At 44.7% G+C, this 24,748-nt stretch overlaps 1 protein-coding gene and 1 long non-coding RNA gene across 3 annotated transcripts in view; one reads left to right on the forward strand and one right to left on the reverse strand.

Moving 5' to 3' along the window:
* The window catches only part of LOC127526167 (uncharacterized), a 368,097-nt gene that overhangs the window by 182,126 nt on the left and 161,223 nt on the right, over positions 1-24,748 (reverse strand). The window lies entirely within an intron of this gene.
* The window catches only part of fbn1 (fibrillin 1), a 311,649-nt gene that overhangs the window by 114,970 nt on the left and 171,931 nt on the right, over positions 1-24,748 (forward strand). For both annotated transcript variants that reach the window (XM_051920648.1, XM_051920647.1), the window contains exons 9-11: positions 7,472-7,597; positions 16,423-16,575; positions 19,420-19,680. In XM_051920648.1, the coding sequence (XP_051776608.1) occupies positions 7,472-7,597; positions 16,423-16,575; positions 19,420-19,680 (540 nt within the window). The remainder of the gene's footprint in view (positions 1-7,471; positions 7,598-16,422; positions 16,576-19,419; positions 19,681-24,748) is intronic.

A 24,748-nucleotide genomic window follows, 5' to 3' on the forward strand; every position in this document is an offset into this window, starting at 1 on the left:
TTTCTTTGGATCTTGGCATGATGTCTAGCTTTTGAGGTGGTTTTGGTCTACTTCTCTGTGTCAGGCAGCTCCTATTTAAGTGATTTCTTGATTGAAACAGGTGTGGCAGTAATCAGGCCTGGGGGTGGCTACGGAAATTGAACTCAGGTGTGATACACCACAGTTAGGTTATTTTTTAACAAGGGGGCAATTACTTTTTCACACAGGGCCATGTAGGTTTGGATTTTTTTTCTCCCTAAATAATAAACACCATCATTGAAAAACTGCATTTTGTGTTTACTTGTGTTATACTTGACTAATGGTTAAATGTGTTTGATGATCAGAAACATTTTGTGTGACAAACATGCAAAAGAATAAGAAATCAGGAAGGGGGCAAATAGTTTTTCACACCACTATATCTATTATATAGCACCTTTCATATCTATCTGTCTATGATTTCTAAATTCTTCTCATAAGGTGGACTCTCGATTTTCTGACTGTCCATTGTGTATTCAAGCCTCACATTTTTACTTCCTATCTGTAATTCTTTACATTTACTGACATTAAATTTCATCTGCCACACATCTGCCCAAACCTGTCTGCTGTCCACGTCCTTCTGTGATGATATAATGGATTCGAATTTATCTGCCAGTCCACCTACCTTGGTATCACCTGCACACTTAACCAGCTTGTTATTTATATTCCTATCCAAATCATTTATAAATATTAAAAATAGCAGCAGCCCCAGCACTGACCCCTGCTGGTCACCACTCTTAACGTCACCCAATTCTGATGAGGTTCCTCACACCGTCACCCTCTGTTTCTTGTGTCTGAGCCAATTCTGCACCCATCTACACACCACACCCTGAACTGCCACTTCTTTTAGTTTGATGCCCACCCTCTCATGTGGCACCTCATCAAATGCTTTCTGCATCGTTTCACATCGGCTCAATATTTCATAAGGTGGGCTCTCACACTGTGCCTAGACCATGGGTAGTTTATTCCACGTGTATTTTTTTATTTTTGTTTCTGCAAGTTATGTTGGATGGGAAAAGGAGGTCTGTACGGTGGGTTTTGCTAAAAGCGTGATCATTCAGATTGTGAGGTAAGCCCGTGTTTTGTGTTTTTACTGCCAGATAAGCATCAAGTTCAGTATGTTATGACGTTTATATTTTCCTGCTACTCCGTATGTGCACCAGTGTGGTGGCGATGGGAGTTAGCTGGGGGTGTTAGTGTTTACTTACACCTGACCTCTTGTATGAGATGTGCTGGCCGCGCAGGCCACAAGGTTTGAAATGCCGCCACAGGGCACACTAACCCACATACCCACAACCGTGCCAGTTTAGAGCCTAACACACCCATCTTTGGGGAGGTGAGAGGAAAATTGGAGTCCCCAGGGAGAGAATGTGCCAGCTGCACACAGATAATGAGTGTCCACCGAGACTCTGGAGGTCTAACTGTTACCATATTTTAACTCTGAAATGTAAAGTAAAGCTTTGTGACACTAATCCCTAAAAGGCAGAGTTTAAAATTAAAACTGCTTTGTTTTTGTAGTCTAGCGTGTGTGCAGTACAGTACAACATTTTGGATTGGTAATAAACTTAAAAATTCCATCTTTCATGTTTCAAGCCCACTTACTGTAAGTCAGGGTTGATGGGAGCTGAAGCCGACCTGAACAGCATTAGCCGTAGGGCTGAAGAAGGCCTAGAAGTCCTGCCAGTCCATTGCAGGGCATACCTATCTTCTCTCTCTCTCTTTCTCTGGGCATTTTGGAGTTGCCCATAACCCCTCTGGGAATTTTTAAGATGGAGTTTACAAGATATAAGCTGCATAAAAGAATCAGTCTCAACACACAAAGAAGGTTTGGGGCAGCCACCCTTATATTGTCCCTGGCAGCAAAAGGGTAATAAATGAATCAGTTAGTCCTCTGTTGAGTTCCATAACTGAACTGATCTCAGTGGTGAGATGGTGGCAGTTTTCGATGCCAAAAGCGGAAGTGATGTCATCAAAAGGCTGGAACTGAAAGTGACATCATTCTAGGTGCCAGAACCGGAAGTGGCATCATTCTGTGTGTTGGAAACGGAATGGACACTATTCTTGTTGCCTGAACCGGAAGTGACATCATTCTGGGTGCTGGAAACTGGAAGTGGCATCATTCTGGGCACCAGAAACGGAAGTGGCATCATTCTGGGCACCAGAAATGGAAGTGGCATCATTCTGGGCATTGGACACAGAAGTGACGTCATTCTGGGCACGCAGAAATGGAAGTGACGTCATTCTGGATGCTGGTATCGGAAGTGACGTCATTCTGTGAGCAGGAAATGGAAGTGACATCATACTGGGAGCAGGAAACGGAAGTGGCGTCATTCTGGGCGTCGGAAATGGAATTGATGCTATTCTTGTTGTCTGTCTGAACTGGAAGTGACGGCATTCTGGGAGCAGGAAACGGAAGTGGCATCATTCTGGGTGTCGGAAATGGAATTGACACTATTCTTGTTGCCTGGACCAGAAGTGATGTCATTCTGGGCACTGGGAACTGAAGTGACATTGTTCTGGGCATCGGACACGTAAGTTACATCATTCTGGGCACGCAGAAATGGAAGTGACATCAATCTGTGAGCAGGAAACGGAAGTGGCGTCATTCTGGGCTCAGGAAATGGAATGGACACTATTCTTGTTGTCTGTCTGAACTGGAAGTGACGTCATTCTTGTTGTCTGAACTGGAAGTGAAGTCATTCTGGGTGCCGGAACCGGAAGTGCCATCATTCTGGGCTCAGGAAATGGAAGTGGCATCATTCTGGGTGCCAGAAGTGGCGTCATTGCTGCTCAATCAGGCAGGTTTTCCCGCATTTGGCCTGCAGAGATAACAGAAGTATGTTTAGTGCACCCCGCCACCTCCTGGCCTGGCGGGTAATTACCTCCGCTTGGTCCACTCAGCTTCCTCCTAATCGCACGTGTGTGACAGCTGTATTCACTCTGAGAGTTGCCGTATAAAACCTCAAATCAGAAAAAGTTGGGAAAGTATGGAAAATGCAAATGAAAAAAAAAAAACAATGATTCTTAAATGTACTTTGACTTTTGTATCATTGCAGACAGTATGAGCCCAAGATATTTCATGTTTTGTCTGGTGAGCTTCATTACACTCACTGGCCACTTTATTAGGCACACCTTGTGAATTAAGGCGCTATATAGGCGCCCGAGCCGGCACAGATTCACACTGAGTCACGTGTCAAACCCACCAGACTTTTATTTTTCTTCACCTGTGGGGCACATCTTCCCCTTGAACCCCACAGACAATACACAGTCCCAAGCACTTAATCAAAACAACCAACCCTTCGTCTGGCACCACCACCACTCCTCCCAGGCAACCTCGTCCTCTTCCTCCCAATTCTGGCCCCTGAGTGGTGGTCGCTGTTTCCTTTTATAGTTCACCCCGAAGTGCTCCAGGTGCTTGATCACTGAGTTCTGGCTGCAATTCCGGGTGTGATGAATCTGCTGCCCACACCGGCTCAGGAGTCCCAAACACAGCACCCCCTGGTGGTGCCTGCGGGACCCAACAGGGCTGCACCCAACTCCAATTCCCAGGGAAACTGAGACACTGCTCCACCCCAGGGCGGCGGCCATCTAGCGTCCAGGGGGAGGTATTGCACTGTCCAGGGCCGCTCCCCCTGAATATAGAGTGCAGGGACGTCCCGGCTGGGCATGGACGCCAGTCACCTGTGTGGAAAGCATACCCCCGGACACAGACAGGCAGACACCTGAATGTCCAAAACACACTTCTTTATTTCCTTCTCGCACCACAATGCCTTCCTTCACCAACTCTTTCTCTTTCTCACCGCCTCTCCCCTCCTCACAAGCTTTGTCTCCTTCCTCCCAACTCTGGCTCAGCTTCTGGAGGGAGGCGGTCCCTTATATACTGACCCAGATGAGCTCCAGGTGCTCCCTTTGATGACATCTCAAGAGAGTCCCCGGAAGCACTCCGGGTGCCCCTGGGAATTCTTTCAGCAGCACTTCCTGGTGTGGCGGAAGTGCTGCCATCCAGGACTTCACGACTGTCTGGGCGCCCCCTGGTGGTGACCACGTCCTCCGGTAGGGATGAGTGTCCCAACTCTGGTCCAGTGGCCCATAAGCAGACCCGGGCGGCTGCCCCCTCGTGGCCCAGGGGAGGTATTGTCCATCACGGGGACCATCCAGGCGTCCCAGCTGGGTAGGGTCCCCATCCATCTGGGACACTTGCCACAACCTGTTCCAACTACTTGCTAATGCAAATATCTAATCGGCCAATCACACGGCAGCAACTCAATGCATTTCGGCCTGTAGACGTCGTCAAGACCACCTGCTGAAGTGCAAACCGAGTATCAGAATGGGGAAGAAGAACGAGGACTGAAGTGACTCTGAACGTGACGTGGCTGTTGGCGCCAGACGGGCTGCTCTGAGTATTTCAGAAATTGCTCATCTACTGGGATTTTCACACACAATCATCTCTAGGGTTTACAGAGAGTGGTCCGAAAAAGGGGAAATATCAGTGAGTGGCAGTTCTGTGGGTGAAAATGCCATGTTGATGCCAGGGGTCAGAGGTCAGAGGAGTTTTGTTAACAAGCAGTTGAACGGGTGTACCTAATAAAGTGGCCAGTGAGTGAATTATAACAAATGAATTGAAGCTGACCCGACAACACATGAAATATCTTGGGCTCATACTGTCTGCAATGAAGCCAGTTTAAGAATCACTGCGTTTTTTATTTTTATTTGCATTTTCCATACCGTCCTGACGTTTTCTGTTTTGGGGTTGTAAAGCGACGCTTATTAAGAGGCACAAGCCGGCAGTTAGCAAGCGGCCTTGGACTGATATAGGGAACAAAACAAAAAAAAAAAACTGAATTGGTGATACGTCATTTTGCCAAAATCCGAACATCTTCGGTCCAACTTTAGTTCACGTAGCACCTTTCCGTTCCGAAACTGAGAGATGGGCGAGATGACAAAGCGTGGCTCCAGCCGATGAAGTCATGAGCCATCTGTGCTGACAGTGACGAGGAACTCGTCTGACTTTTACACGTTCAGGAGCAGGACGGACCTTCGTTATTCCAGAAGTGGCTGCTGCTGGCGTGCAGATTAATAAGGACCTTGAAAAAGAAGGCCAAAAAAAAAAAAAACCCAAAAACTATCAGCTCAGCATTTTTTATAAACGAGAGAAAAAGAGACATAGTGTAGCACACAGGAAAAAAAAAAGAAATGGCAAAGCACGTTGGCTTTCTAACAAAGACCTGTGATGACTTCCAGACAAACCGCAGCTATGGAGCGCCTGAGCTAACGGCAGGGGAAAAAGCGATCCCTGCAGCTTCGACGGTACGGGGGTCATAAATAAAATGAGGGGCCCGCTATGGTTATTGGACACTGTAGAATGATCCGGAAAGACTCGGCCAAAACCCAACAGAGCACGACCCCAAAAATGTCATTGTCCCCTGTGGCGGACGGCCGGCTGCTCAACCTGGCCAGGATGCCCAAAGAAGAGAAGGACGGGGGAAGGCAGATACTGTGGGACAATGCCTCCCCCAAGATGCCAGATGGCAAGTTCCCTGCAGCATAGCGGTTCCCGCAGGGCATCATGGGATCTGTAGTTCGGCATCACAGCCCTACTTGGGTACTGTGGGTGCCGTCAGGAGACGCTGCAGGAACATCCGGGGATTTGTATTTCCCATTTGGCCCGGAAGTACTCCCAAGTCACGGGGTCCGAAGACCCAAAGTACTTCCGGGCTGAAGAAAATCCTCAAGTCCTCCATGAGGGACAGAAGAACTCCTAACTGCGAGGCAGCAGCGCTAACCACTGCACCACCATGCCACCCCACTAAAAAACACTCTGAACTAAAACAGAACATGCTCTTATTACATTTAACTTTATATTCACAACTGGAGTACTTCAGGATTATTTAGTGGTGATCTCTGAAACTGCAATGGTGAAGTGACCTTCTGCTTGATGGAACATCTCGGATATGCACAAATCCAAAGCATATTCTCTTCCTGATAAAGGTTTTTGCTAGCTTTTCTTTAACTACAAGGGGGGCTCTGCCCCCTGCTCGCTTCGCTCACCTACCCCCGGCGTTGGGTATCCTGAAATACATTAGTCGAGCTCGTTCGTTTTGGAGCCGTGCCCGCTTTGCCCGCGGCATTTCAGACGCACGTTGTAGGTGCCCGCGTTCATTGATTTTATCCAGCCGGGCTCGTGTTTGTATATCCGTCAGTCGAGCTCGTTCGTTTTGAACCCGTGCCTGCTTTGCTTCCGCAGTTTCAGACGTGCATTGTAGGCGCCTGCGTTCATTGATCTTATCCAGGTGGGCATGTGTTTGTATCGTTGAGCTGTATTGTGTTTGAATTCGGTGTAAAGCGTTCAGCGGTTTGTACAATCCCAAGCAGCACATTATTCCTAACTTCACTCCGCAGTAGTGCCACTCACAATATGGCGGTGACGCCTGCGCTGTCCACACTATCATTGTGGACCTGTGGGGCCACCGTAGCCTCTTCCATTTGAATCCGGGCTGCAGCGCAGAATCCTCTTTTTTGTGTGGCAGTGTCGTTAGTCGTTAGCTATGGGCGTGTTGTTGCTTCATTTCTCATTCACGTCAGTTGAGCTCTTTCGTTTTTGGGCCGTGACTGTTCGTGCGCGGTGGATACGACTTCACTTGCGGTTTATGAGACGTGCGCTGTGTACCTGCGTCCATGCCATCCGGTTTACCATTCTTGGTTAGTAATATGCATTAATCTTTAGTTGTGCACGTGTTTCAGTAAGCATTACACTGTCAGTATCAAGTGAAATACAATGTTAGCCAATGAATAATGATCAGTGAGTGACATGGGAAGCGTGTCTTCAATTCAGATGCTCATGCACATCTGAGCATGTTCTATTTAAGATCTTGAGAGTGTTTTTGAGAAGTAATTTATTTAACAATACTTTAGTAACAAATGCATGGTTTTGGGACACTGTGAGCATGCGGCTGGATGATTTACATTTGGATTATGTGACATGAGTAACGTGAGATTTTTACGAGAACATTTTGACACTGCTTGCTCTTATTTAATGTTGGTCATGTTGGACGTCTGTTCTATCGGAAGCACTTCCGGGTCAATGACTATATAAAGGACTACTGAAGACCCAGCAAAGGAGCCGGAGTTGGGAGGTAGTGGACAGAGCTTGCTGGGAGGAGTGGAGGAGAAATTTGTGTTAATTATTGTTATTTATTAATGGTGGCGGTAGAGCTTCTTCGTGCTTTTATCCTGTGTCCACGTATCTGTCTGTTGGGTTGTAACCCCTGGTGTTCACACCCCTTAGACTCCCAACTCAGCCCACTGGGGTCTGAAAGTGCAAATGTCAGTAAGTGGGCTGTCATCCTGAGCCACCGACCAAGCCTGGCATTCTTCTCCAACTGTCACCTTCCGTCTCCCTGCTTTGCTCCCCCAAGTCCCCCCCCCCTACTGACAGCCTTTTCTGTTTCTTTTGCAGATGTTGACGAGTGTCTCACTGTCCCTTCCGTCTGTGATGTGGGAGAATGTTCAAACACCATTGGAAGTTACATCTGCAATTGCCCGCAGGGTTACTACTCCCCTCCTGACAGGTCCCGATGCATCGGTAGGTACTGACTGAGGAAGAGCGGCTAATCCCGTTATGCACATACTGTACTGGGCAGCTTTCATTTCTTTTTCTTTAAAGTTGTGCACAATTTCATGTGAACATCCCATAATGTCTTGCATTATGCATGCAAGCTTCATGTGCTCCTTAGGCGATGGAAATGCAGATCCACTATGGCCTCCCTCACCCGGCTCCACAGGGACAGGGACTGTGACTCTACACTGCCCCCTAGTGTCTGTGAGGGGTAGTGCAGGCTGCATCATAGGGTGCCACAGTTGAGCCAAATGGATAGCCAGAAGAAATGAAATCTGTAAAAGGACTGGGAGATAAGGAATGAAGGGAAGTCTGAGAGTGGAAAGTTAATTATTAAAAATAAAAAAAAAACTCTCGGGGGCACGGGTTCACTTCCCGGGTCCTCCCTGCATGGAGTTTGCATGTTCTCCCCGTGTCTGTGTGGGTTTCCTCCCACAGTCCAAAGACATGCAGGTTATGTGGATTGGCGATTCTAAATTGTCCCGTGTGTGTGTGTTTGTGTGTGTGTGTGTGTCCTGTGGTGGGTTGGCGCCCTGCCCGGGATTGGTTCCTGCCTTGCGCCCTGTGTTGGCTGGGATTGGCTCCAGCAGACCCCCTTTTTGTCTTTCCACACAAGCCTTCTGGCTGTGAGGAAGAACGTTGAACCTCTTAAGCATCCTACTTCATGGCCCTTCTGGGCATCTGAGCCAGGACGCCACTCCATCCATTATAACGCATAGATTAAGACCCCATGCAGATCCCCCCCCCCCCCCAACTTGGTCACATTCTGTACCTGTAGATGTAGTGGAGTCCATCTCATCTCAATAGACCGGGGTATGAGAGGACACTCATTCTAAGCCACAAATGCATAAATAGTTTATACATTCCAACATGTAAATTTAAGATTTAGAGGGGCAAAAGTAAAACAGATTGAGGTAATGCATGGAATGGCTATAAAGGTTTTTATACATCAAAGACATCCTGACAAGGAGCAGGAGTGGCAAAGCTTCACAAAAGACAGTGGTGGTCAGACAGGCCAACTAGAGTGTGGTGTCCATATATGGTGTCTTCTGATGTCTTGTTGGCCTTCCTTATTCAGATAAAATGCTCTCGATGTTCTCTGCTGCTATCATTAAAGGACGATTTTATCAGCTGGTGGGATGGAATTAGTGGGCTAGCGGCGGAAGAGAAGGAGGCTCAGTTTAAACAGAAATATCACGCAAGGCACGGCGCTCAGTGAAGTTTCTTCATAGCTTGGCACTGTCTGGATGGGGAGGCGGAGCCTATTCGCATAGCTAGGGGGAGGAGCCTGCCAGGCTGTGTGCAGAAGTGAGTGACATTGTCACGTTCATCTAGCAGCGAACTGAAATTCATAGTAATATACCATCCAAAAAAAAAAAGTCCTTCCAAATCCGGGAATTGCTACCATAAATTAATTTGTGGGTGTGTTTAACAAACTTCTCAAACTTCAGCTGACCTGTGCCAGGCCCCAGGCCCGTTCTGAAAGTCCAGTAAAAGACGAGGGATGTGAAGAGTGCAGAGGAGGCCCCTCAGCCTGCGGAGCTCATTTTTGTGCCGGAAGTTCTGAGGATGTCATCCGAATGCACAAGTGTTGAGGGTCTGCATAGGGTCAAAGGTGGACCCCCCCTCCCACACAAGTGTTGAGGGTCTGCATAGGATGCAAGGTGCCCCCCCCACAAGTGTTGAGGGTTTCCATAGGGTGCAAGGCACCCACCCTCCCACACAAGTGTTGAGAGAATGCATAGGGTCAAAGGTGGCCCCCCCCCGCACAAGTGTTGAGGGTTTGCATAGGGTGCAAGGTGGACCCCCCTCCCACACAAGTGTTGAGGGTCTGCATAGGGTCAAAGGTGGACCCCCCCTACCACACAAGTGTTGAGGGTCTGCATAGGCTGCAGGGTGGACCCCCCTGCACAAGTGTTGAGGGTTTGCATAGGGTCAAAGGTGGACCCCCCCCTCCCACACAAGTATTGAGGGTCTGCATAGGGTGCAAGGCGCCCCCCCCTCCCACACAAGTGTTGAGAGAATGCATAGGGTCAAAGGTGGACCCCCCCTGCACAAGTGTTGAGGGTTTGCATAGGGTGTAAGGTGGACTCCCACCCGCCCCAATCATTATTCAATCTGATGTGAACATCTTTGGGGTCGGTGGAGTAAATCAGGAATTACCAGCATAGACACAAGGAGACCCCAACAGACAGTCTAAAGTGGAGAGACAGCAGTGGAATCCCCCGTGTCACCCTGCCACCCCACAGCTGTGTATTAAACGATGAAAGTGTTGCTTAATTCATCGACACCACTGACTAGGGCTTTATGTTCCTGTCGTCTGAAAATCCTTGAACCAATGAGCCCAAGACGTACAGCGCAGTGAGAGAAAAGTCCAAGGGAACGGAAGGAGATCACGTCCTGAGAGAGCACAAGCAAAATAAATGAAATCCCCGAAAGAGAGTCATGGAAGTGGTCAGGAATGCATTCCCAGCTCCAGGGAGATCTCAGATCAGATAGCAGAGTGCGATTCACACTGGAGCCGACCCAAAATGTTGTTTATTAAGAAAGGAATGCACTCAATCAGATGTTTCCCTGTGCTCTTCAGAAATCTGTTTGGACAAACCCAAGCAGCTCTAAGCGCAGCTGTCAGCCAAATAAACGGCCAACAACAACGCGTTCCTGTTTGTGTTGCTCAGCTGAACCGTCGTCTCTTGGATGGTACAACACGGCAGCATCTCCGTTACTTGTTTTCAGTACGACTCAACGCCCTGTGACGTGTGAGTCACGAGGAGCCTCCTGGAAATCTGGCAGCAAGCAAAAGAAAAGAACTTTGAAGCCTCGTCTTGTTCTTGAGACTGACATTAATTTGTAGTAATATCACGTAACAACACAGGGCTTGCCGATGACAGGCGACCGCTCCGTCCGCTTCACTTGTGTGCTTAGTGGGCAGCTGAGAGATCCAACTTACTCATCCCCTTGTCTCTTGAGAGTCCACGTGGTACACACTTCTAGAATATTCCTGGAAGTTTGGCAAGTCCACCCTCCCCATCCCACTTGCTTATAGACAGATGTGCTCGTTCATTCATTCAGAAACCAATTCATTCATTCGTTCACTGTCTCACTTATTGGTGTGCAGTCATCAACACTCCATTCATTCAGTCATTTTCTCATCCACCCAGCAACCACCATTGCTTGATTCATTCATTCATTCATTTACTTTTGATGTGTCTGCCTTTCAATAAAATCCACCAATCCCATCATGCATTATTCATTCTTACATTCATTTAGCTATTTTTCATCTTTCCATATATACAAAAACCTTCACTGTCATTCATTTATACATTTTATATCTGTCCAGTAACCCACAATCCTTTCATTAATGTATTCATTCATTCAACAGCCAAAACCATTCATTCATCTTTCCATCCATCCGTCAATTCACTGATTCAACAATCATTTGGTCATTTATTTACTTTTCCATCCATCCATCCATCCATCCATCCATCCATCCATCCAATTATTTAACCACCCAACCTATTAATTAATTAATTCATTCATTCGTTCATTCCACCTAAATATAAATACACCTAAAAATCCATTTATTAATTGATCTTAATATCCATCTACTCACCCACCAATCCACCATTCATTCATTCATCTGCCTAGCAACCACCATTCATTCATTCATTCATTTGTTAACTCATTGACACATACAAATAAAATCTACCCATCCCTGTGCACCCCATCATTCATTATTCATTCTTTCATTCTTTGGCCATTTATCATCTTTCAATATAAACAAACCTGCACTGTAATTCATATATCCATCCATCCATCCATTTTCCAACCCACTGAATCCGAACACAGGGTCACAGGGCTCTGCTGGAGCCAATCCCAGCCAACACAAGGCACAGGGCAGGAACCAATCCTGGGCAGGATGCCAACCCACCGCAGGACACACACAAACACGCCAAGCACACACTAGGGCCAATTTAGAATCACCAATCCACCTAACCAGCATGTCTTTGGACTGTGGAGGAAACCGGAGCACCCAGAGGAAACCCACGCAGACACGGGGAGAACATGCAAACTCCACGCAGGGAGGACCTGGGAAGCGAACCCGGGTCTCCTAACTGCGAGGCAGCAGCGCTACCACTGCGCCACCGTGCCGCCCGGTATTAATTTATTCAACAACCAAAACCATCCATTCATTCATTCTTTCATTCCTTAGTCAGTCAGTCATTGTCCAACCCGCTATATCCTAACACAGGGTCACGGGGGGTCTGCTGGAGCCAATCCCACACAGCACAGGGCACAAGGCAGGAACAAACCCCGGGCAGGGTGCCACACACACACACACACACACTAGGGACAATTTAGGATCACCAATGCACCTACGTGAAGTGCCTTGAGCATGGAAAAGGTGCTATATAAATAAAATGTATTATTATTATGTTCATTTGTTCAATCGTTCACCTTTACATCTATCTACCAACACACTAATTCATTCATTTGATCATTTATTTATATTTTCATCCATCCATCCATCCAACATCAAATTATTCAACCACACTACCGACACATTCATTCATCCATTCATTCACCCATAAATCCATTTATTCATTAATTGGTCTTAATATCAACCCACTTGTCCATCCAACATTCATTCATTCATATTTCCATCTACTGTATTTACATACTGTACTTACTCATTCATTCTTTTGATCACTACCTGTCCTCTATCTATCCATTCAACCATTTGAATATTAATTAATTTACACACCCAACCAATTCATTCATTCATTCAATCAATCACTTATTGATATGCACGTCTTTTCATCCATCCATCCACTTATTCATTCATTGACCTTAATAACTACCCAACCCCATTCGTTCATGCTATTTATGTAGCTGCTCACTCATTTATTTCTTCAGTGTTCATTTTTCAGTCTATCTATCCATCCATCCATTAGATTAGTAATTCATTTAAACATCCAATAAGTCATTCATTCAATTCATTAATTTATTCACTTGTTCATACTAATATGTATATCCATTAATCCACCTATCTACCCATTCAATTATTCATTGACTTTCCCACCCTTCATTAATTTATTAATTTATTAATCTTTCCATCTCTCTATGTACTCATTAATTCATTCATTTGTTCGCTACTTATTTTTCTATCTATTCATTCATCCATTAGATTGTTAATTCATTTAGACACACAACCAATTCATTCATTCATTCATTCATTCATTCATTAAGTTCCACCTGGTTGCATTTCCAGTGAGTTGCCAGGAAGAATCTACAAACCTTTAGAAGAAAGCAAGGCTCTGGGAGCAGGTGTGAAGGGAATGTATTGGGGGGCAGTACCAGGGGAGGCCCACCATGGTGCAGGAGTCCCAGAACTGTTCTGAATTTCCACTAGAGGGGTGGTACATGGTACAGTCATTTTGTGAAGTTGAAGATACAGGAGGAGGTGCTGCGGGCCTCAAGAAGGACCGGACCACTCAGTGACAGAGGAGAGCTACTGCCCCCCCCCCATCTCCCCCCCCCCATCTCCCCGAGGTGTGCCTGAGTGTCTGACCCTTCAACCCAACAGCAAGGCTCAGGGTCACACAGAAGACCAGGAAATTCACGTTAAGTGGCTTGAGGGCTTGACAGAGAGACCCCCGACTCCACAGTGTAGAGCTGAAGATGCTTCTGAATGGTGTGACCCCGGGTTTTGGGCTTTCTTCTTGCTGAGCCTCTTTTTGTGGCACTTTGTTCCCTTGAAGGTCCCATGAGCCCCCCCCCCCCCCCATATCCTTAACTGCGTTTTCACTTGTCTTTCGTCTGTCTGAAGTGAATTTGAGGCTGGCGTTCCTCCTGGTCACCAGAGTGGCAGTTCAGCGGGCATTAAAAGTAATTGTCACCTCTCCTAAATAGGTCATCATTGCCCGGTCAGCCCCTGGACAAGCCCTGTAAAGTGGGCTGTTAGAACTGCCATCAAGCCAGGGTTTGGCTCTTTAAGGCCGCTTGGCAGCCACCCTTCATCTTCTGCACAAGCCTGTTGGCACCCACTTGTAGCCATTCATTCTCTCTGCAGAGGTCACTCTGCCCCGTCTGCGCCACTCGCCTCGTTATGATTTAGCAATTATAATATGAAACATATGAAAAACAAAAATGTACTGCGAAGAACAAGACGTGGAGGGCCAAGAAAATCATCGACCCATTTGGAGGGCATTAGGACTAAATTAATTTGAACGTTACGTCTTCAGAAACCATTGCTGTACTTTATGGCTTTGTCTTTTATTTGGATCGATTATTCAGTACACTGTTTAGGTCAAGAAGTTCTTCTGGTCGGTAAGTGGGCTTGTATGCATAATTAAATAAAATCAATAAAACAAATGTTGATGCCGTTAGTTATTGCCATCCAAAACCCACCAGCTGAGAGGACAGCAGCTTTGGGGCCAAGATGGGATTTTTTGGCCCCCTCCCTCCCCCTGCTTGTCCCACTTGTGTGTGTGACATCCACTCACTGAGCAAATTCTTCAGACCCCCATACTAATTGAGGGTGGGACCTCTCTTTACCCTCAAAACTGCCTCAGTTCTTCATGGCATGGACTCCACAAGATGATAGAGACCTTCCTTTGAGGCTCTGGTCCGTGGTGACGTGACTGCAGGTTTGTCCGCTGCCCATCTCCTGTTCTAGCAAATCCCAAAGGTGTTCTCTTGGATTGAGGTCTGGTGACTAGGAAGGCCACTCAAGAACATTTACATTTACATGAAATTTCTTGGCAGGCGTTTTCATCCAAAGCGACTTACAAAAGCGGTAAACCTAATCGAGTAATATTAGGCCTGGGCCTGCCAGTGAAGAGCGTGTAATAAGAAGGGCAACAGAAGTGAAAAGATCTTCACTGCTTGCATGGACTGGGTGGTGGGCAGGGTTGTGGGGTCCAGTGGCTTTGGGGCATCTGTTGGTGAAGAGAGAGTCACTGACCTTGACTTTACTGATGAGTCAATGGAGGCTCTGATCAGGGGTCTCGAGAGACTGAGTGAGGAGTCTGAGTGTCTGGGCTTGTGAGTGTCCTGATAAAAACCAAAGAGCCAGGCCTTTAATGACCTCTTGGGCACGGCCATCAGCAGTGAGACTGTCTGTGGAGAGAGTGTCGACCTCGTCGAGAGGTTTACTTACCTTGGCAGTGACATTCATGTCTCTGGTGACTCTTCCTATGAAGTCAGTAGATGGACTGGGAGAGCATGGGGAGGTCATGAGGTCACTGGAAAGGGGTGTGCGGCGCTCCTGATATCTCAGCACAAGGACGAAGGTCCAAGTCTTTAGAGTCCTGGTGCCCCCTGTTTGTGACACATGGACACTATCCAGTGGCCTGAGATGAAGACAGAGCATCCTTGGGTGCCGCTGGTTTGATTTTGTGTCGAATGAGGCACATGACCTGCACTGTGAGGGGGCGTCAGTTACGGCACTACAGCCATGTGGTGTGATTACCCGAGGGTGATCCAGCTCATTGTTGAGGACCCAACCAGCTGGACCAGGCCAAGGGGATGCCCACGTAACACCTGGCTGTGGCAGATAGATGGGTGAGACTGGACCTGCATTGGATGCCGAGCTGTTTCATTGTGTGGTGGGTGCAGCAACGTGCTGTACCAGTGCCTGCTCCCCAACCTGACCTGACCTGATAGATTAGAATCAATAAAGCAATTAAACTTAATGTAACAACAAATCAACCAACAATATGAACGATCACAAAGCCAAAGGGTTTTTTCCAGTCAATCAGACAGACATCCACAGAACAGAGTGGTCTTCAATCACATCTTAAATACATTGAGGGGGTTAGCAGTTCAGATGGAGGTGGGCAGCTCATTCCACCATCTCTGAACTACACAGGAAAAGAGCCTGGATTGAGACTTGATACCACGCAGAGGTGGCATCACCAGACGTTGTTCCCTGGCAGACCTGAGGGGGCGAGAAGGAGCAGACCACCTCACCGTTGTCTCCATATACTCAGATGCTGACCCACTGACTACTCTGTAGGCCAGCATCAGAGATTTGAACTCATTGTGTGTGCTGCAGGAGTCGTAAAGTGAAATGAATTTTGGAATTATGCTGCCTTTGTTCTTTAATCCCACTTTGCTCTTACATGTCCATTTATTTGCTTTGCAGACGCTTTTATCCAAAGCAACTTACAAAGCAGGTCAACGTAATCGAGTAACCTCAGTCTATAGGATATTTTAAATGTGGCAGGACACGTTACAAAACTTGATCACCGGAAGTGAAGAGCACTAACATGACAAGAAAATGACCAATTAACAATATGCCCGATATCCACAGAGCAAAACACATTCATTCATTAACAGCATGGTAGATCTTTACAGAGCTGTGGGGTCTTTGGTTGCTTCTGAAACCCACTGAGGGAGCCAGCAGTTCAGATGGAGGTGCAGAGCTCATTCCATCAACTAAGGACTACGTATTGTATGACTGGGATTTGATGCCATGAAGAACTGGCATCACTGGTAGACCTGGGTGGGCAAGAAGGAGCACAGCACCAGACCACTATATGACTGGTACTATGCAGAACTGGCATCACTGGCAGACCTGGGTGGGCAAGAAGGAGCACAGCACCAGAACACTGTCTCCATTTACACAGGTGCTGAACCATTGACTGGCACTAAGGTCTGTAAAGCATCCTGACCCTGGCATCACAGGGCCATTCTGCCTGCATTTAATCTCACAATAAGGCTGTCTGGTGAGGCGCTATATAGAGCTAGAGGTCCTAACGTGTATCGAACTGTGCTTCCATTTCCAGATGCCCGTGGAGGACATTGTTATTTAAGCCTGTTGAACGGTCGCTGTGGCAATGAGCAACAACAGACCAAGACGAAAACTCAGTGCTGCTGTGACAGTGGACGATGCTGGGCTTATGTAGGGATTCCGGAAATGTGCCCCATGCGTGGAACAGGTAACGTGAATAACATCTTTCTACATTTTATTCTGAAGTCTCTAATATGTAGGGGGGGGGGGGGAGACTGTAATATGCATTCCGGTGTCACAACAGGGGACAAAACAACAAGGAAGCGCCTCATTTGTTCCCATCTGCTTCTGTGGTTGGGTGATGTGCCCCCTAGTGGCACATTTATGGGCAACCTCACCGTGACATCATGAGAGAGTTACTCACCTGGCTATTGTTCAAATTGTGCAATGTCAAATGATTGTGATCAGCCGTTATGTGCAGCTGAATTCCACAGTGCAAGTGGTGGGCCCTTGAATGGCCAAGTCAGTGGTCCGTAAACACAATCAAATGTCAGAATGCAGGTGTGACATACTCAGTCAGTTTGCCTCCTGGTGACTAAACTGTTCACCTGTAAAGTCCATTCTTGGGAAACAATGCAAATGGGGGGCACTCGTGTGAAGTCAGGTGGGGCACCCTCTAGTGGCCAAGTCACTGGTGTCACAACCTGGGAGTCCCAAAGGATGTAAGTCCAAAAATCACTTCCAAAAATGGGCACTAGAGGGGGAAATCCCATCAAAACAAAAACCCCGGCTAGACACAAAAAGGGTCTCGTAGAATGAAAGATTGATCCGTCACAAAAATATTCTGCAATAGCAATGAAGCTCCATGGAGTACAAAGCCAATAGGATTTGTCCAAAAGAAAATGTCAATCAAAACTATCGATAGTTCAAATACAAAAGTCCAAATACGTAGTGAAATGTGACAAGAGCAGCCCAGCTTGCTTTGTTCCTTCACATGCAACATGCTGATAGAGGTTTATCCTTTCTGAAATTATCAGCATTATAGAGTCAGAATAATTCATTCATTAGAATATTAGTACACAGTGAATGATTTCTGTTAGTGAGTGAATAAACATCAACAAGGGTGATGTGCCTGATCTCCTTAGACAGCAATGAGGACAAATTCAATCGGAATATCAATTTTAATTGTAAAAATTGTAATTGCTTTTTTATCGTCACTTATGCAGAAAAATCTCCATAGAAATCTCAGCCTATGGGTAGCCCCCCAAATGTGGGTGGCTGGACGTCCTAGATGGGTGATCAGTTTAAATAAATAAATAAATAAATAAAAAAATCAGCTGTCACTTTAATGTTTTGGGTGCTAAGATTTCAGATCTCAGTTCTGCATCCAGTCAAGGGAACATCCTGCTCTTGAAATGGCTAACATAAGTTCAGTTACGAGTAGAGGACCAGGGCTGTCTTAATGCATGGGCACACTCTTCAGTTGCCCGGGGTCCCCACAGACATAGTATTATTAGAGCTATCTAATTGTATTATATAGTGCTTTTCACTTCTATCTATCTATCTATCTATCTATCTATCTATCTATCTATCTATCTATCTATCTATCTATCTATCTATCTATCTATCTATCTATCTATCTATCGTATAGTGCCTTTCACATCTATCTATCTATCTATCTATCTATCTATCTATCTATCTATCTATCTATCTATCTATCTATCTATCTATCTATCGTATAGTGCCTTTCACTTCTATCTATCTATCTATCTATCTATCTATCTATCTATCTATCTATCTATCTATCTATCTATCTATCTATCTATCGTATAGTGCCTTTCACTTCTATCTATCTATCTATCTATCTATCTATCTATCTATCTATCTATCTATCTATCTATCTATCTATCTATCTATCTATCTAGTGCCTTTCATACATATCCATCTGTCTACTATATAGTGCCTTTCACTTCTATCTATCTATCTATCTATCTATCTATCTATCTATCTATCTATCTATCTATCTATCTATCTATCTATCTATCTATCTATCTATCTATCTAGTGCCTTTCATACATATCCATCTGTCTACTATATAGTGCCTTTCACTTCTATCTATCTATCTATCTATCTATCTGTCTGTCTGTCTGTCTGTCTGTCTGTCTGTCTGTCTGTCTGTCTGTCTGTCTGGGGGTCTTGTAACACAGACCCTGTCTTGGGTGCTTCAGACCTTATAAAGTCCCAATGTCCTCTGCCAGCCTCATATCTGCTTGTCACTCCTTCTCTTGATGGTCAGTCTGTCATGTCCTTATGCTGCATACTGTTAATAGCAGAAATGAGACTTTGAAGGAGCCCTGAGACCTTGTAATTCACCATCTTTGGAGGTTATTGGACTATAATAACATCAACTGATGTGCTCCAGCTCTCTGGAAGGATAACCTACAGCTGTGATGGCCATACTGACCACTCCTGGTTGTTCACACTTCTCCAGACTAACCACCCACCTCGGCAGACCCCTGACAAACAAGGGATGACGTGTGCCTCTGCTCTGCCCTTTCATCCTGTTCTCTGTGTTGACTCTTCTTGTCCTTGTGCTGTGCTGAGCTCTTTGAAGTTCTCTGCTCCTCCTCTTTCCTGCTCTCCTTTTTATAATTTAGATGTTTCTTGTCTGCATCATTTTGGGGCGACGATTAGAAACGGCTTTTATTTGAAATGTCTGCCCATTCGCTTCAGCAGATCTGCAAAGGGACATCTTTACTTATGCTTAATTTTTATAATAATATACTATGTATTAAAAAGACTACAACAAAATACGAAAACGTTTTGGGGTCTGAATATTTTTGTGATATAGCATCTATCTATCTATCTATCTATCTATCTATCTATCTATCTATCTATCTATCTATCTATCTATCTATCTATCTATCTATCTATCTATCTATCTATCTATCTATCTATGTCTGTCCTTCAGGCAGATCTAAGGTGGGGTATGCTGAGCCTCACACCCATCTTACTAAAAAATGGTTTTTGTTTTCTGTGTCTTGCTATTCAGAGGAATACAGAAAGCTCTGCACCAGTCTTCCAGAGTTGTATCCACCTAATGGACGACCCATTCCGCCTGACCAGCAGCCTTATCCTCCAGATAGTCGACCACTGCCTCCCGATAGTCGGCCACTGCCTCCCGACAGTCGGCCATACCCTCCGGACAGTCGGCCATACCCTCCGGACAGTCGGCCATACCCTCCAGACAGCCGGCCATACCCTCCGGACAGTCGGCCATACCCTCCAGATTGGCAACCAGATGGGCGCTACCGTAAGTCATAGAAGTGCAACCTTCTAAATACTTCTGTTATACTTGTATGTACAGAGGTCCAGTTATTCAAATTCTGTAATTGTTTACATTGTATTCTATTAACTATAATATAAATGAGTGTCTAGGTGTGTGTTTGTGTCATAATTGTTTGTTTTTTCCAAGAAAGTCTTTAAGAAGAAGAGGAGGACAAAAGCAGGAGAAGCATTCTGGACAAAAGCAAAAGGAAATCAATGCAAACCAACAAAGATGGGTCAAAAATAAAAGAAACTGTCAGAAAAAACAAAACCACGCCCCCCAGGTCTTTTATTTAATAGACTAGCAGGCTCCGCCCCCTGCTCACTCCGCTCATCCACCTCCGGGTTTGGTTAACCGGATATACAATTTAAAGATATTGTTATTCTCATGGGATTTGTTACATATGCATTATTTTCACTTTTACTTTAAAACTTTAGTAAAAACAATATTTGGAATTAACTTTTCGTCAAGATCACATTGAATTTTGATTCTGTGTTTGGACTTACATCGTGACAACGCAACGTATAACTGCCCGTGAGTGAATATCGTTTCTTTCTCTCTAATAAATATAACGACTTTTTTGAATGTTTGTCCATGCTCTTTCTTCTTCGCTTTGTCGTTGACGTGTCATCTTGAACTATAAAATTATTGTTCTGGTAAAATTTATAAGAGCTGAGAGCGCAGGAAGTGTGTCTGACAAAAGCATTCACACGACTGAGAGGTTAGATGGCCGTGGTCTTGTTTGAAAATAGTTGTAAGTAGGGCGTGACGTGAAAGAATCTCATGTTAAAAGTCTCCGTCTCACGGGACTTCATACCGCGCCAGGGTTTTTGTAATCTTTTAATTCTCGCTGGCAACACGAATTAGACGATCTACCACTCTCCGACTTAAAGTTTAAATCCGAACAATGTATTCAATCTCTTTTCGCTGTTCCATTATTTCACTGAGTAATAATTTCCATTTGTTTGCACTAATGCGATCTTTACGATCCTTTTTTTGAGACTTTCAAATTTTTGTACTTCCATTATCTCTAACTTGCTCGTGCCTCGTCTCGCAGGACGTGTAAGTGTCTCTCCGAGAAAATCACGTCTTGTCTCCTTCCAAGATTTTTTTTATAATAGAGAGACAATACTAGAGAGTATGGTTTGACCTCAAGTAAGATGGCCGCCATGATGTGATACACATAGCCACACCCTTCAGTGATGTGCATCGTTATGGCAACCAAAAATCTAAAAGGGTGCCACAATGATGTCATTATTACACTCTGCTAAAATACTACTAATTAATAAAGAAATAATAAAAGTTAATGTAAGATGATCTCAAATTAAATTGTAACTATTGTGCCGTGGTAATAAGAAAAAAACGAACTCGTCCTTTAAAGGAGAAAAGGGAAAAGAGATCAGGAGATAAAAAAAAAAAAAAAAAATTCAAGACCAACACTAACAACAACAACAACATTTATTTATATGGCACATTTTCTACTAAGAGTGTCAGAGAGCTGGAAGAATTGTGGCTGTCAAATGAAAACATCGACAGACACTTGGACTTGAACTCAGCATATTAAGACTTTGGAAGAAGAACATCCACATAATTAAAAAATTAGGGGGCTTTGCCCCCTGATCACTTTGCTTGCCAACCACCTGGTCTGTGCTACGCGCCAGCCACTTCGCGTCTCTGCCACTCGCGTAGGTGGATTTAACTTTCATCAAACAACAAATCTTTTTATTCTCGCAGATACGCCTCTTCATTGGGAGGCAACACTACGTTTCCCTGATGGCAACATGAATTAGACAATCTACAAATCTCTGACTTAAAGTTTAAAGCCATACAATACCTACATACTTCTGTCATATCACCTATGTCCATATATTCGATCTCTTTTTGCTGTTCCGTTATTTCACCGAGTAATAATTTCCGTTTGTTAGCGCTAATGCGATCTTTACTACCAGTTTTTGGAGACTTTCGAATTTTAGTACTTTCAAAATCTCTAACCTGCTCTGCTTGTGTATCACGCCAACGTTTTTGAACCACTTTATGACGTTCTACTTTGTCTTCTGCTCTTTGTCTTTTATTTCCGACCCTGCTTGGAGCTGAGAGCCCAGGAACTGTGCCTGACAATAGCATTCACACGAGTGAGAAGTGATTGGACCGTGGCCATGGGTGTAAATTGTTTTGAGAGGAGGGGGGGGGACTTACTTGTCAAAATCTCTTGGCAAAAAGTCTCATCTCGCGGGACCTGAAATTATCTCCGAGAAAGTCTCGTCCCAGGATTTCCTTTTATAATAGAGAGACTTTATGACCAACACCCTGAACCCCACCGTATTGCCCCAACCCTTGACACCCCACCCCCTCATTTACTAATCTAATTATTTTCCACATCATCAAGTTTGCGGATGATACGACGGTGCTGGGACTGATAAGCAGGGGCGATGAGACAGCATACAGAGATGAGGTGGAACGGCTATCCTCATGGTGTGAAGACAACAATCTATCTCTCAATGTCGACAAGACAAAAGAGATAATCGTGGACTTCAGTAAAATCACATCCTGCCCACACCCCTCTCAGCATCAACGGTTTAGATGTGGAGACTGTTAGGAGTACCAAGTTCCTTCGATAACACCTCATCACTAATCAAGAAAGCCCAGCAGAGACTACACTTCCTGAGGCAGCTGAAGCTAGCAAGTCTTCCCCCTTCCATCCTCACCATGTTCTACAGAGGCACCATTGAGAGTGTTCTGACCAGCTGCATCACTGTCTGGTATGGCAACTGCAACATATCCGACCTCAAGTGCCTGCAATGGATAGTGAAGACAGCAGAGAACATTATTGTGGTGCCTCTCCTTTCACTACAGGACATATTTTACAAACACAGTGTCCGCAAGGCCTGCAGCATTGTGCAGGACCCCCTACACCCCTCACATGGACTTTTCACACTTCTGCCATCCAAGAGAAGATACTGCAGCATCAGTGCCAGATCTGCCAGGCTGCAGGAGAGTTTGTACCCCCAAGCTGTCAGACTCCTTAACACCAATGCTGCCCCCTGGGATCTTCCACACGGCCTCAGCCACCTCTAAAAACAGAACTTTTGTACATGCGAGCCCCTGTCCTGTGAAGACGAGAGTGCATGGAGAGAAGAACTGAAAATCTCATACTGACCTTTAAGGATTTTGCACACTGCACTTTGACATTCTTTGATATCCTTCTGCTGCGAAACATTATGACCTGTCATTGTCTACAAACGTCTTAAATAACTACTATCATACACTGATAATTTCTGCATTATCTATATTTATTATTTATTTATTATATTACAAATGTATTAATTATATTAATGTATCTGATTGCATAATACCATACATTGCATCAATGTTCATATTGCTTACTACACGTCAATATTGCTGCTACTTCTTTGTTTTGTGTTTGCACAATGTATTGTCTTGTGTTTTAATTTAAATTTAAATTTAAAATTTAAATGTAAAAATTTAATTTTAAATTTAAATAAAAATTTTTATTCTATTTTTAATTTAATTTTAATTTTTTATTTGCACTTCATGTTGTTACACTGTGGACCCTGAGCTTCACAATTTCATCTATCTGCATACTTGTATACGGTTGAAATGACAATAAAGTTCGCTTTGAGTAAGTTACAAATAAAGACATACAAAATATTGATCAACTTATCTATACTAATAAAAGGCAAAGCCCTCACTCACTGACTCACTCATCACTAATTCTCCAACTTCCCATGTAGGTAGAAGGCTGAAATTTGGCAGGCTCATTCCTTACAGCTTACTTACAAAAGTTAAGCAGGTTTCATTTCGAAATTATACGGTAACGGTCATAACTGAATCCTACTTACATACATATATACGTCCATAGCCTGCAGCTCGGTCGCCGTGTGAAGCAGGAGAATGTTTGGAGAACTGCCAATGCCTCTTAAACATCTTAGATTCACAGGTGACGATTTGAGAAGTGGACACTTTAATGTTTATGAATGTTTCAACTCTCAAAAGCTGGATGCAAAGTTATCGATGAAACTGGTTGTATGCTTACAACCCTTGACAGATTCCGAATGTCACGTCAACACAACAAGTCCTGCAAATACTAACGTAATTGAAACAAACCATGAAACTCAAACCGATTATGACAGCAGCAATCCAAGCTGTGAGAAAACAGTAAAAAGGAGGCATTTCAGACGTCGTGGTACATTTTCTGATGCAGATGGAAACAACTTTGTGACGTTGCTGCCAAATACTCGCAGAAAAATCCACAAGTTAATAGACACGCTGTCGCTAAATACTCGCAGGCAAATCCACAAGTTAATAGACACGCTGTCGCTAAATACTCGCAGACAAATCCACAAGTTAATAGAGACGCTGCCGCTAAATATTCACACGCAAATCCACAAGTTAATAGAGCTTCTGTTTCTAGGTACGATCCCAATAATAAAAAGCGGCTCATACGAAAACAGGTTTGGCTCAAAAAAGCCGATTGTGGATTTGCGTACAGCCACCGAAACTTTGTAATGGCACGAGACTTCAGGTCACGTGTCTGCAAAAGAACCTATTTGAGGCAACTATTTTTACTGGCAGTGGCTCAGAGGAGAGAGTTTTTATTCCTCGCATCCCCGTTATACCCTCTCATTTCAATTCAAACGCCTCCAATTTCCAGTAAGGCTCTGCTTCGCAATGACAATTAACAAGTCTCAGGGACAGACCCTACAAAAGGTTGGCATTGATTTGAGGCGAGATTGCTTTTCACATGGCCAACTGTACGTTGCATGCTCAAGAGTAAGCTCAGCGCACAGCTTGGTCATATTACAACCGGAGGGCCGAACTGACAACATGGTATACAAAGAGATCCTTAACAAATAATTATTGGTATATTTTCCCTCAGTTTAAAAATGTTTACTTTTCTTCTTAATAACATTTTTAAGGCAGTACTTCGCCGCTGCGAAGCACGGGTATTTTGCTAGTATACTTATACTGTATAAGCGATCTTGGGTTTGTGAAAGGTGCTCTATAAATGCAACTTATTATTATATACAAAATT

Source organism: Erpetoichthys calabaricus, chromosome 17, assembly GCF_900747795.2.
Source record: "Erpetoichthys calabaricus chromosome 17, fErpCal1.3, whole genome shotgun sequence".
Lineage (NCBI taxonomy): Eukaryota > Metazoa > Chordata > Cladistia > Polypteriformes > Polypteridae > Erpetoichthys > Erpetoichthys calabaricus.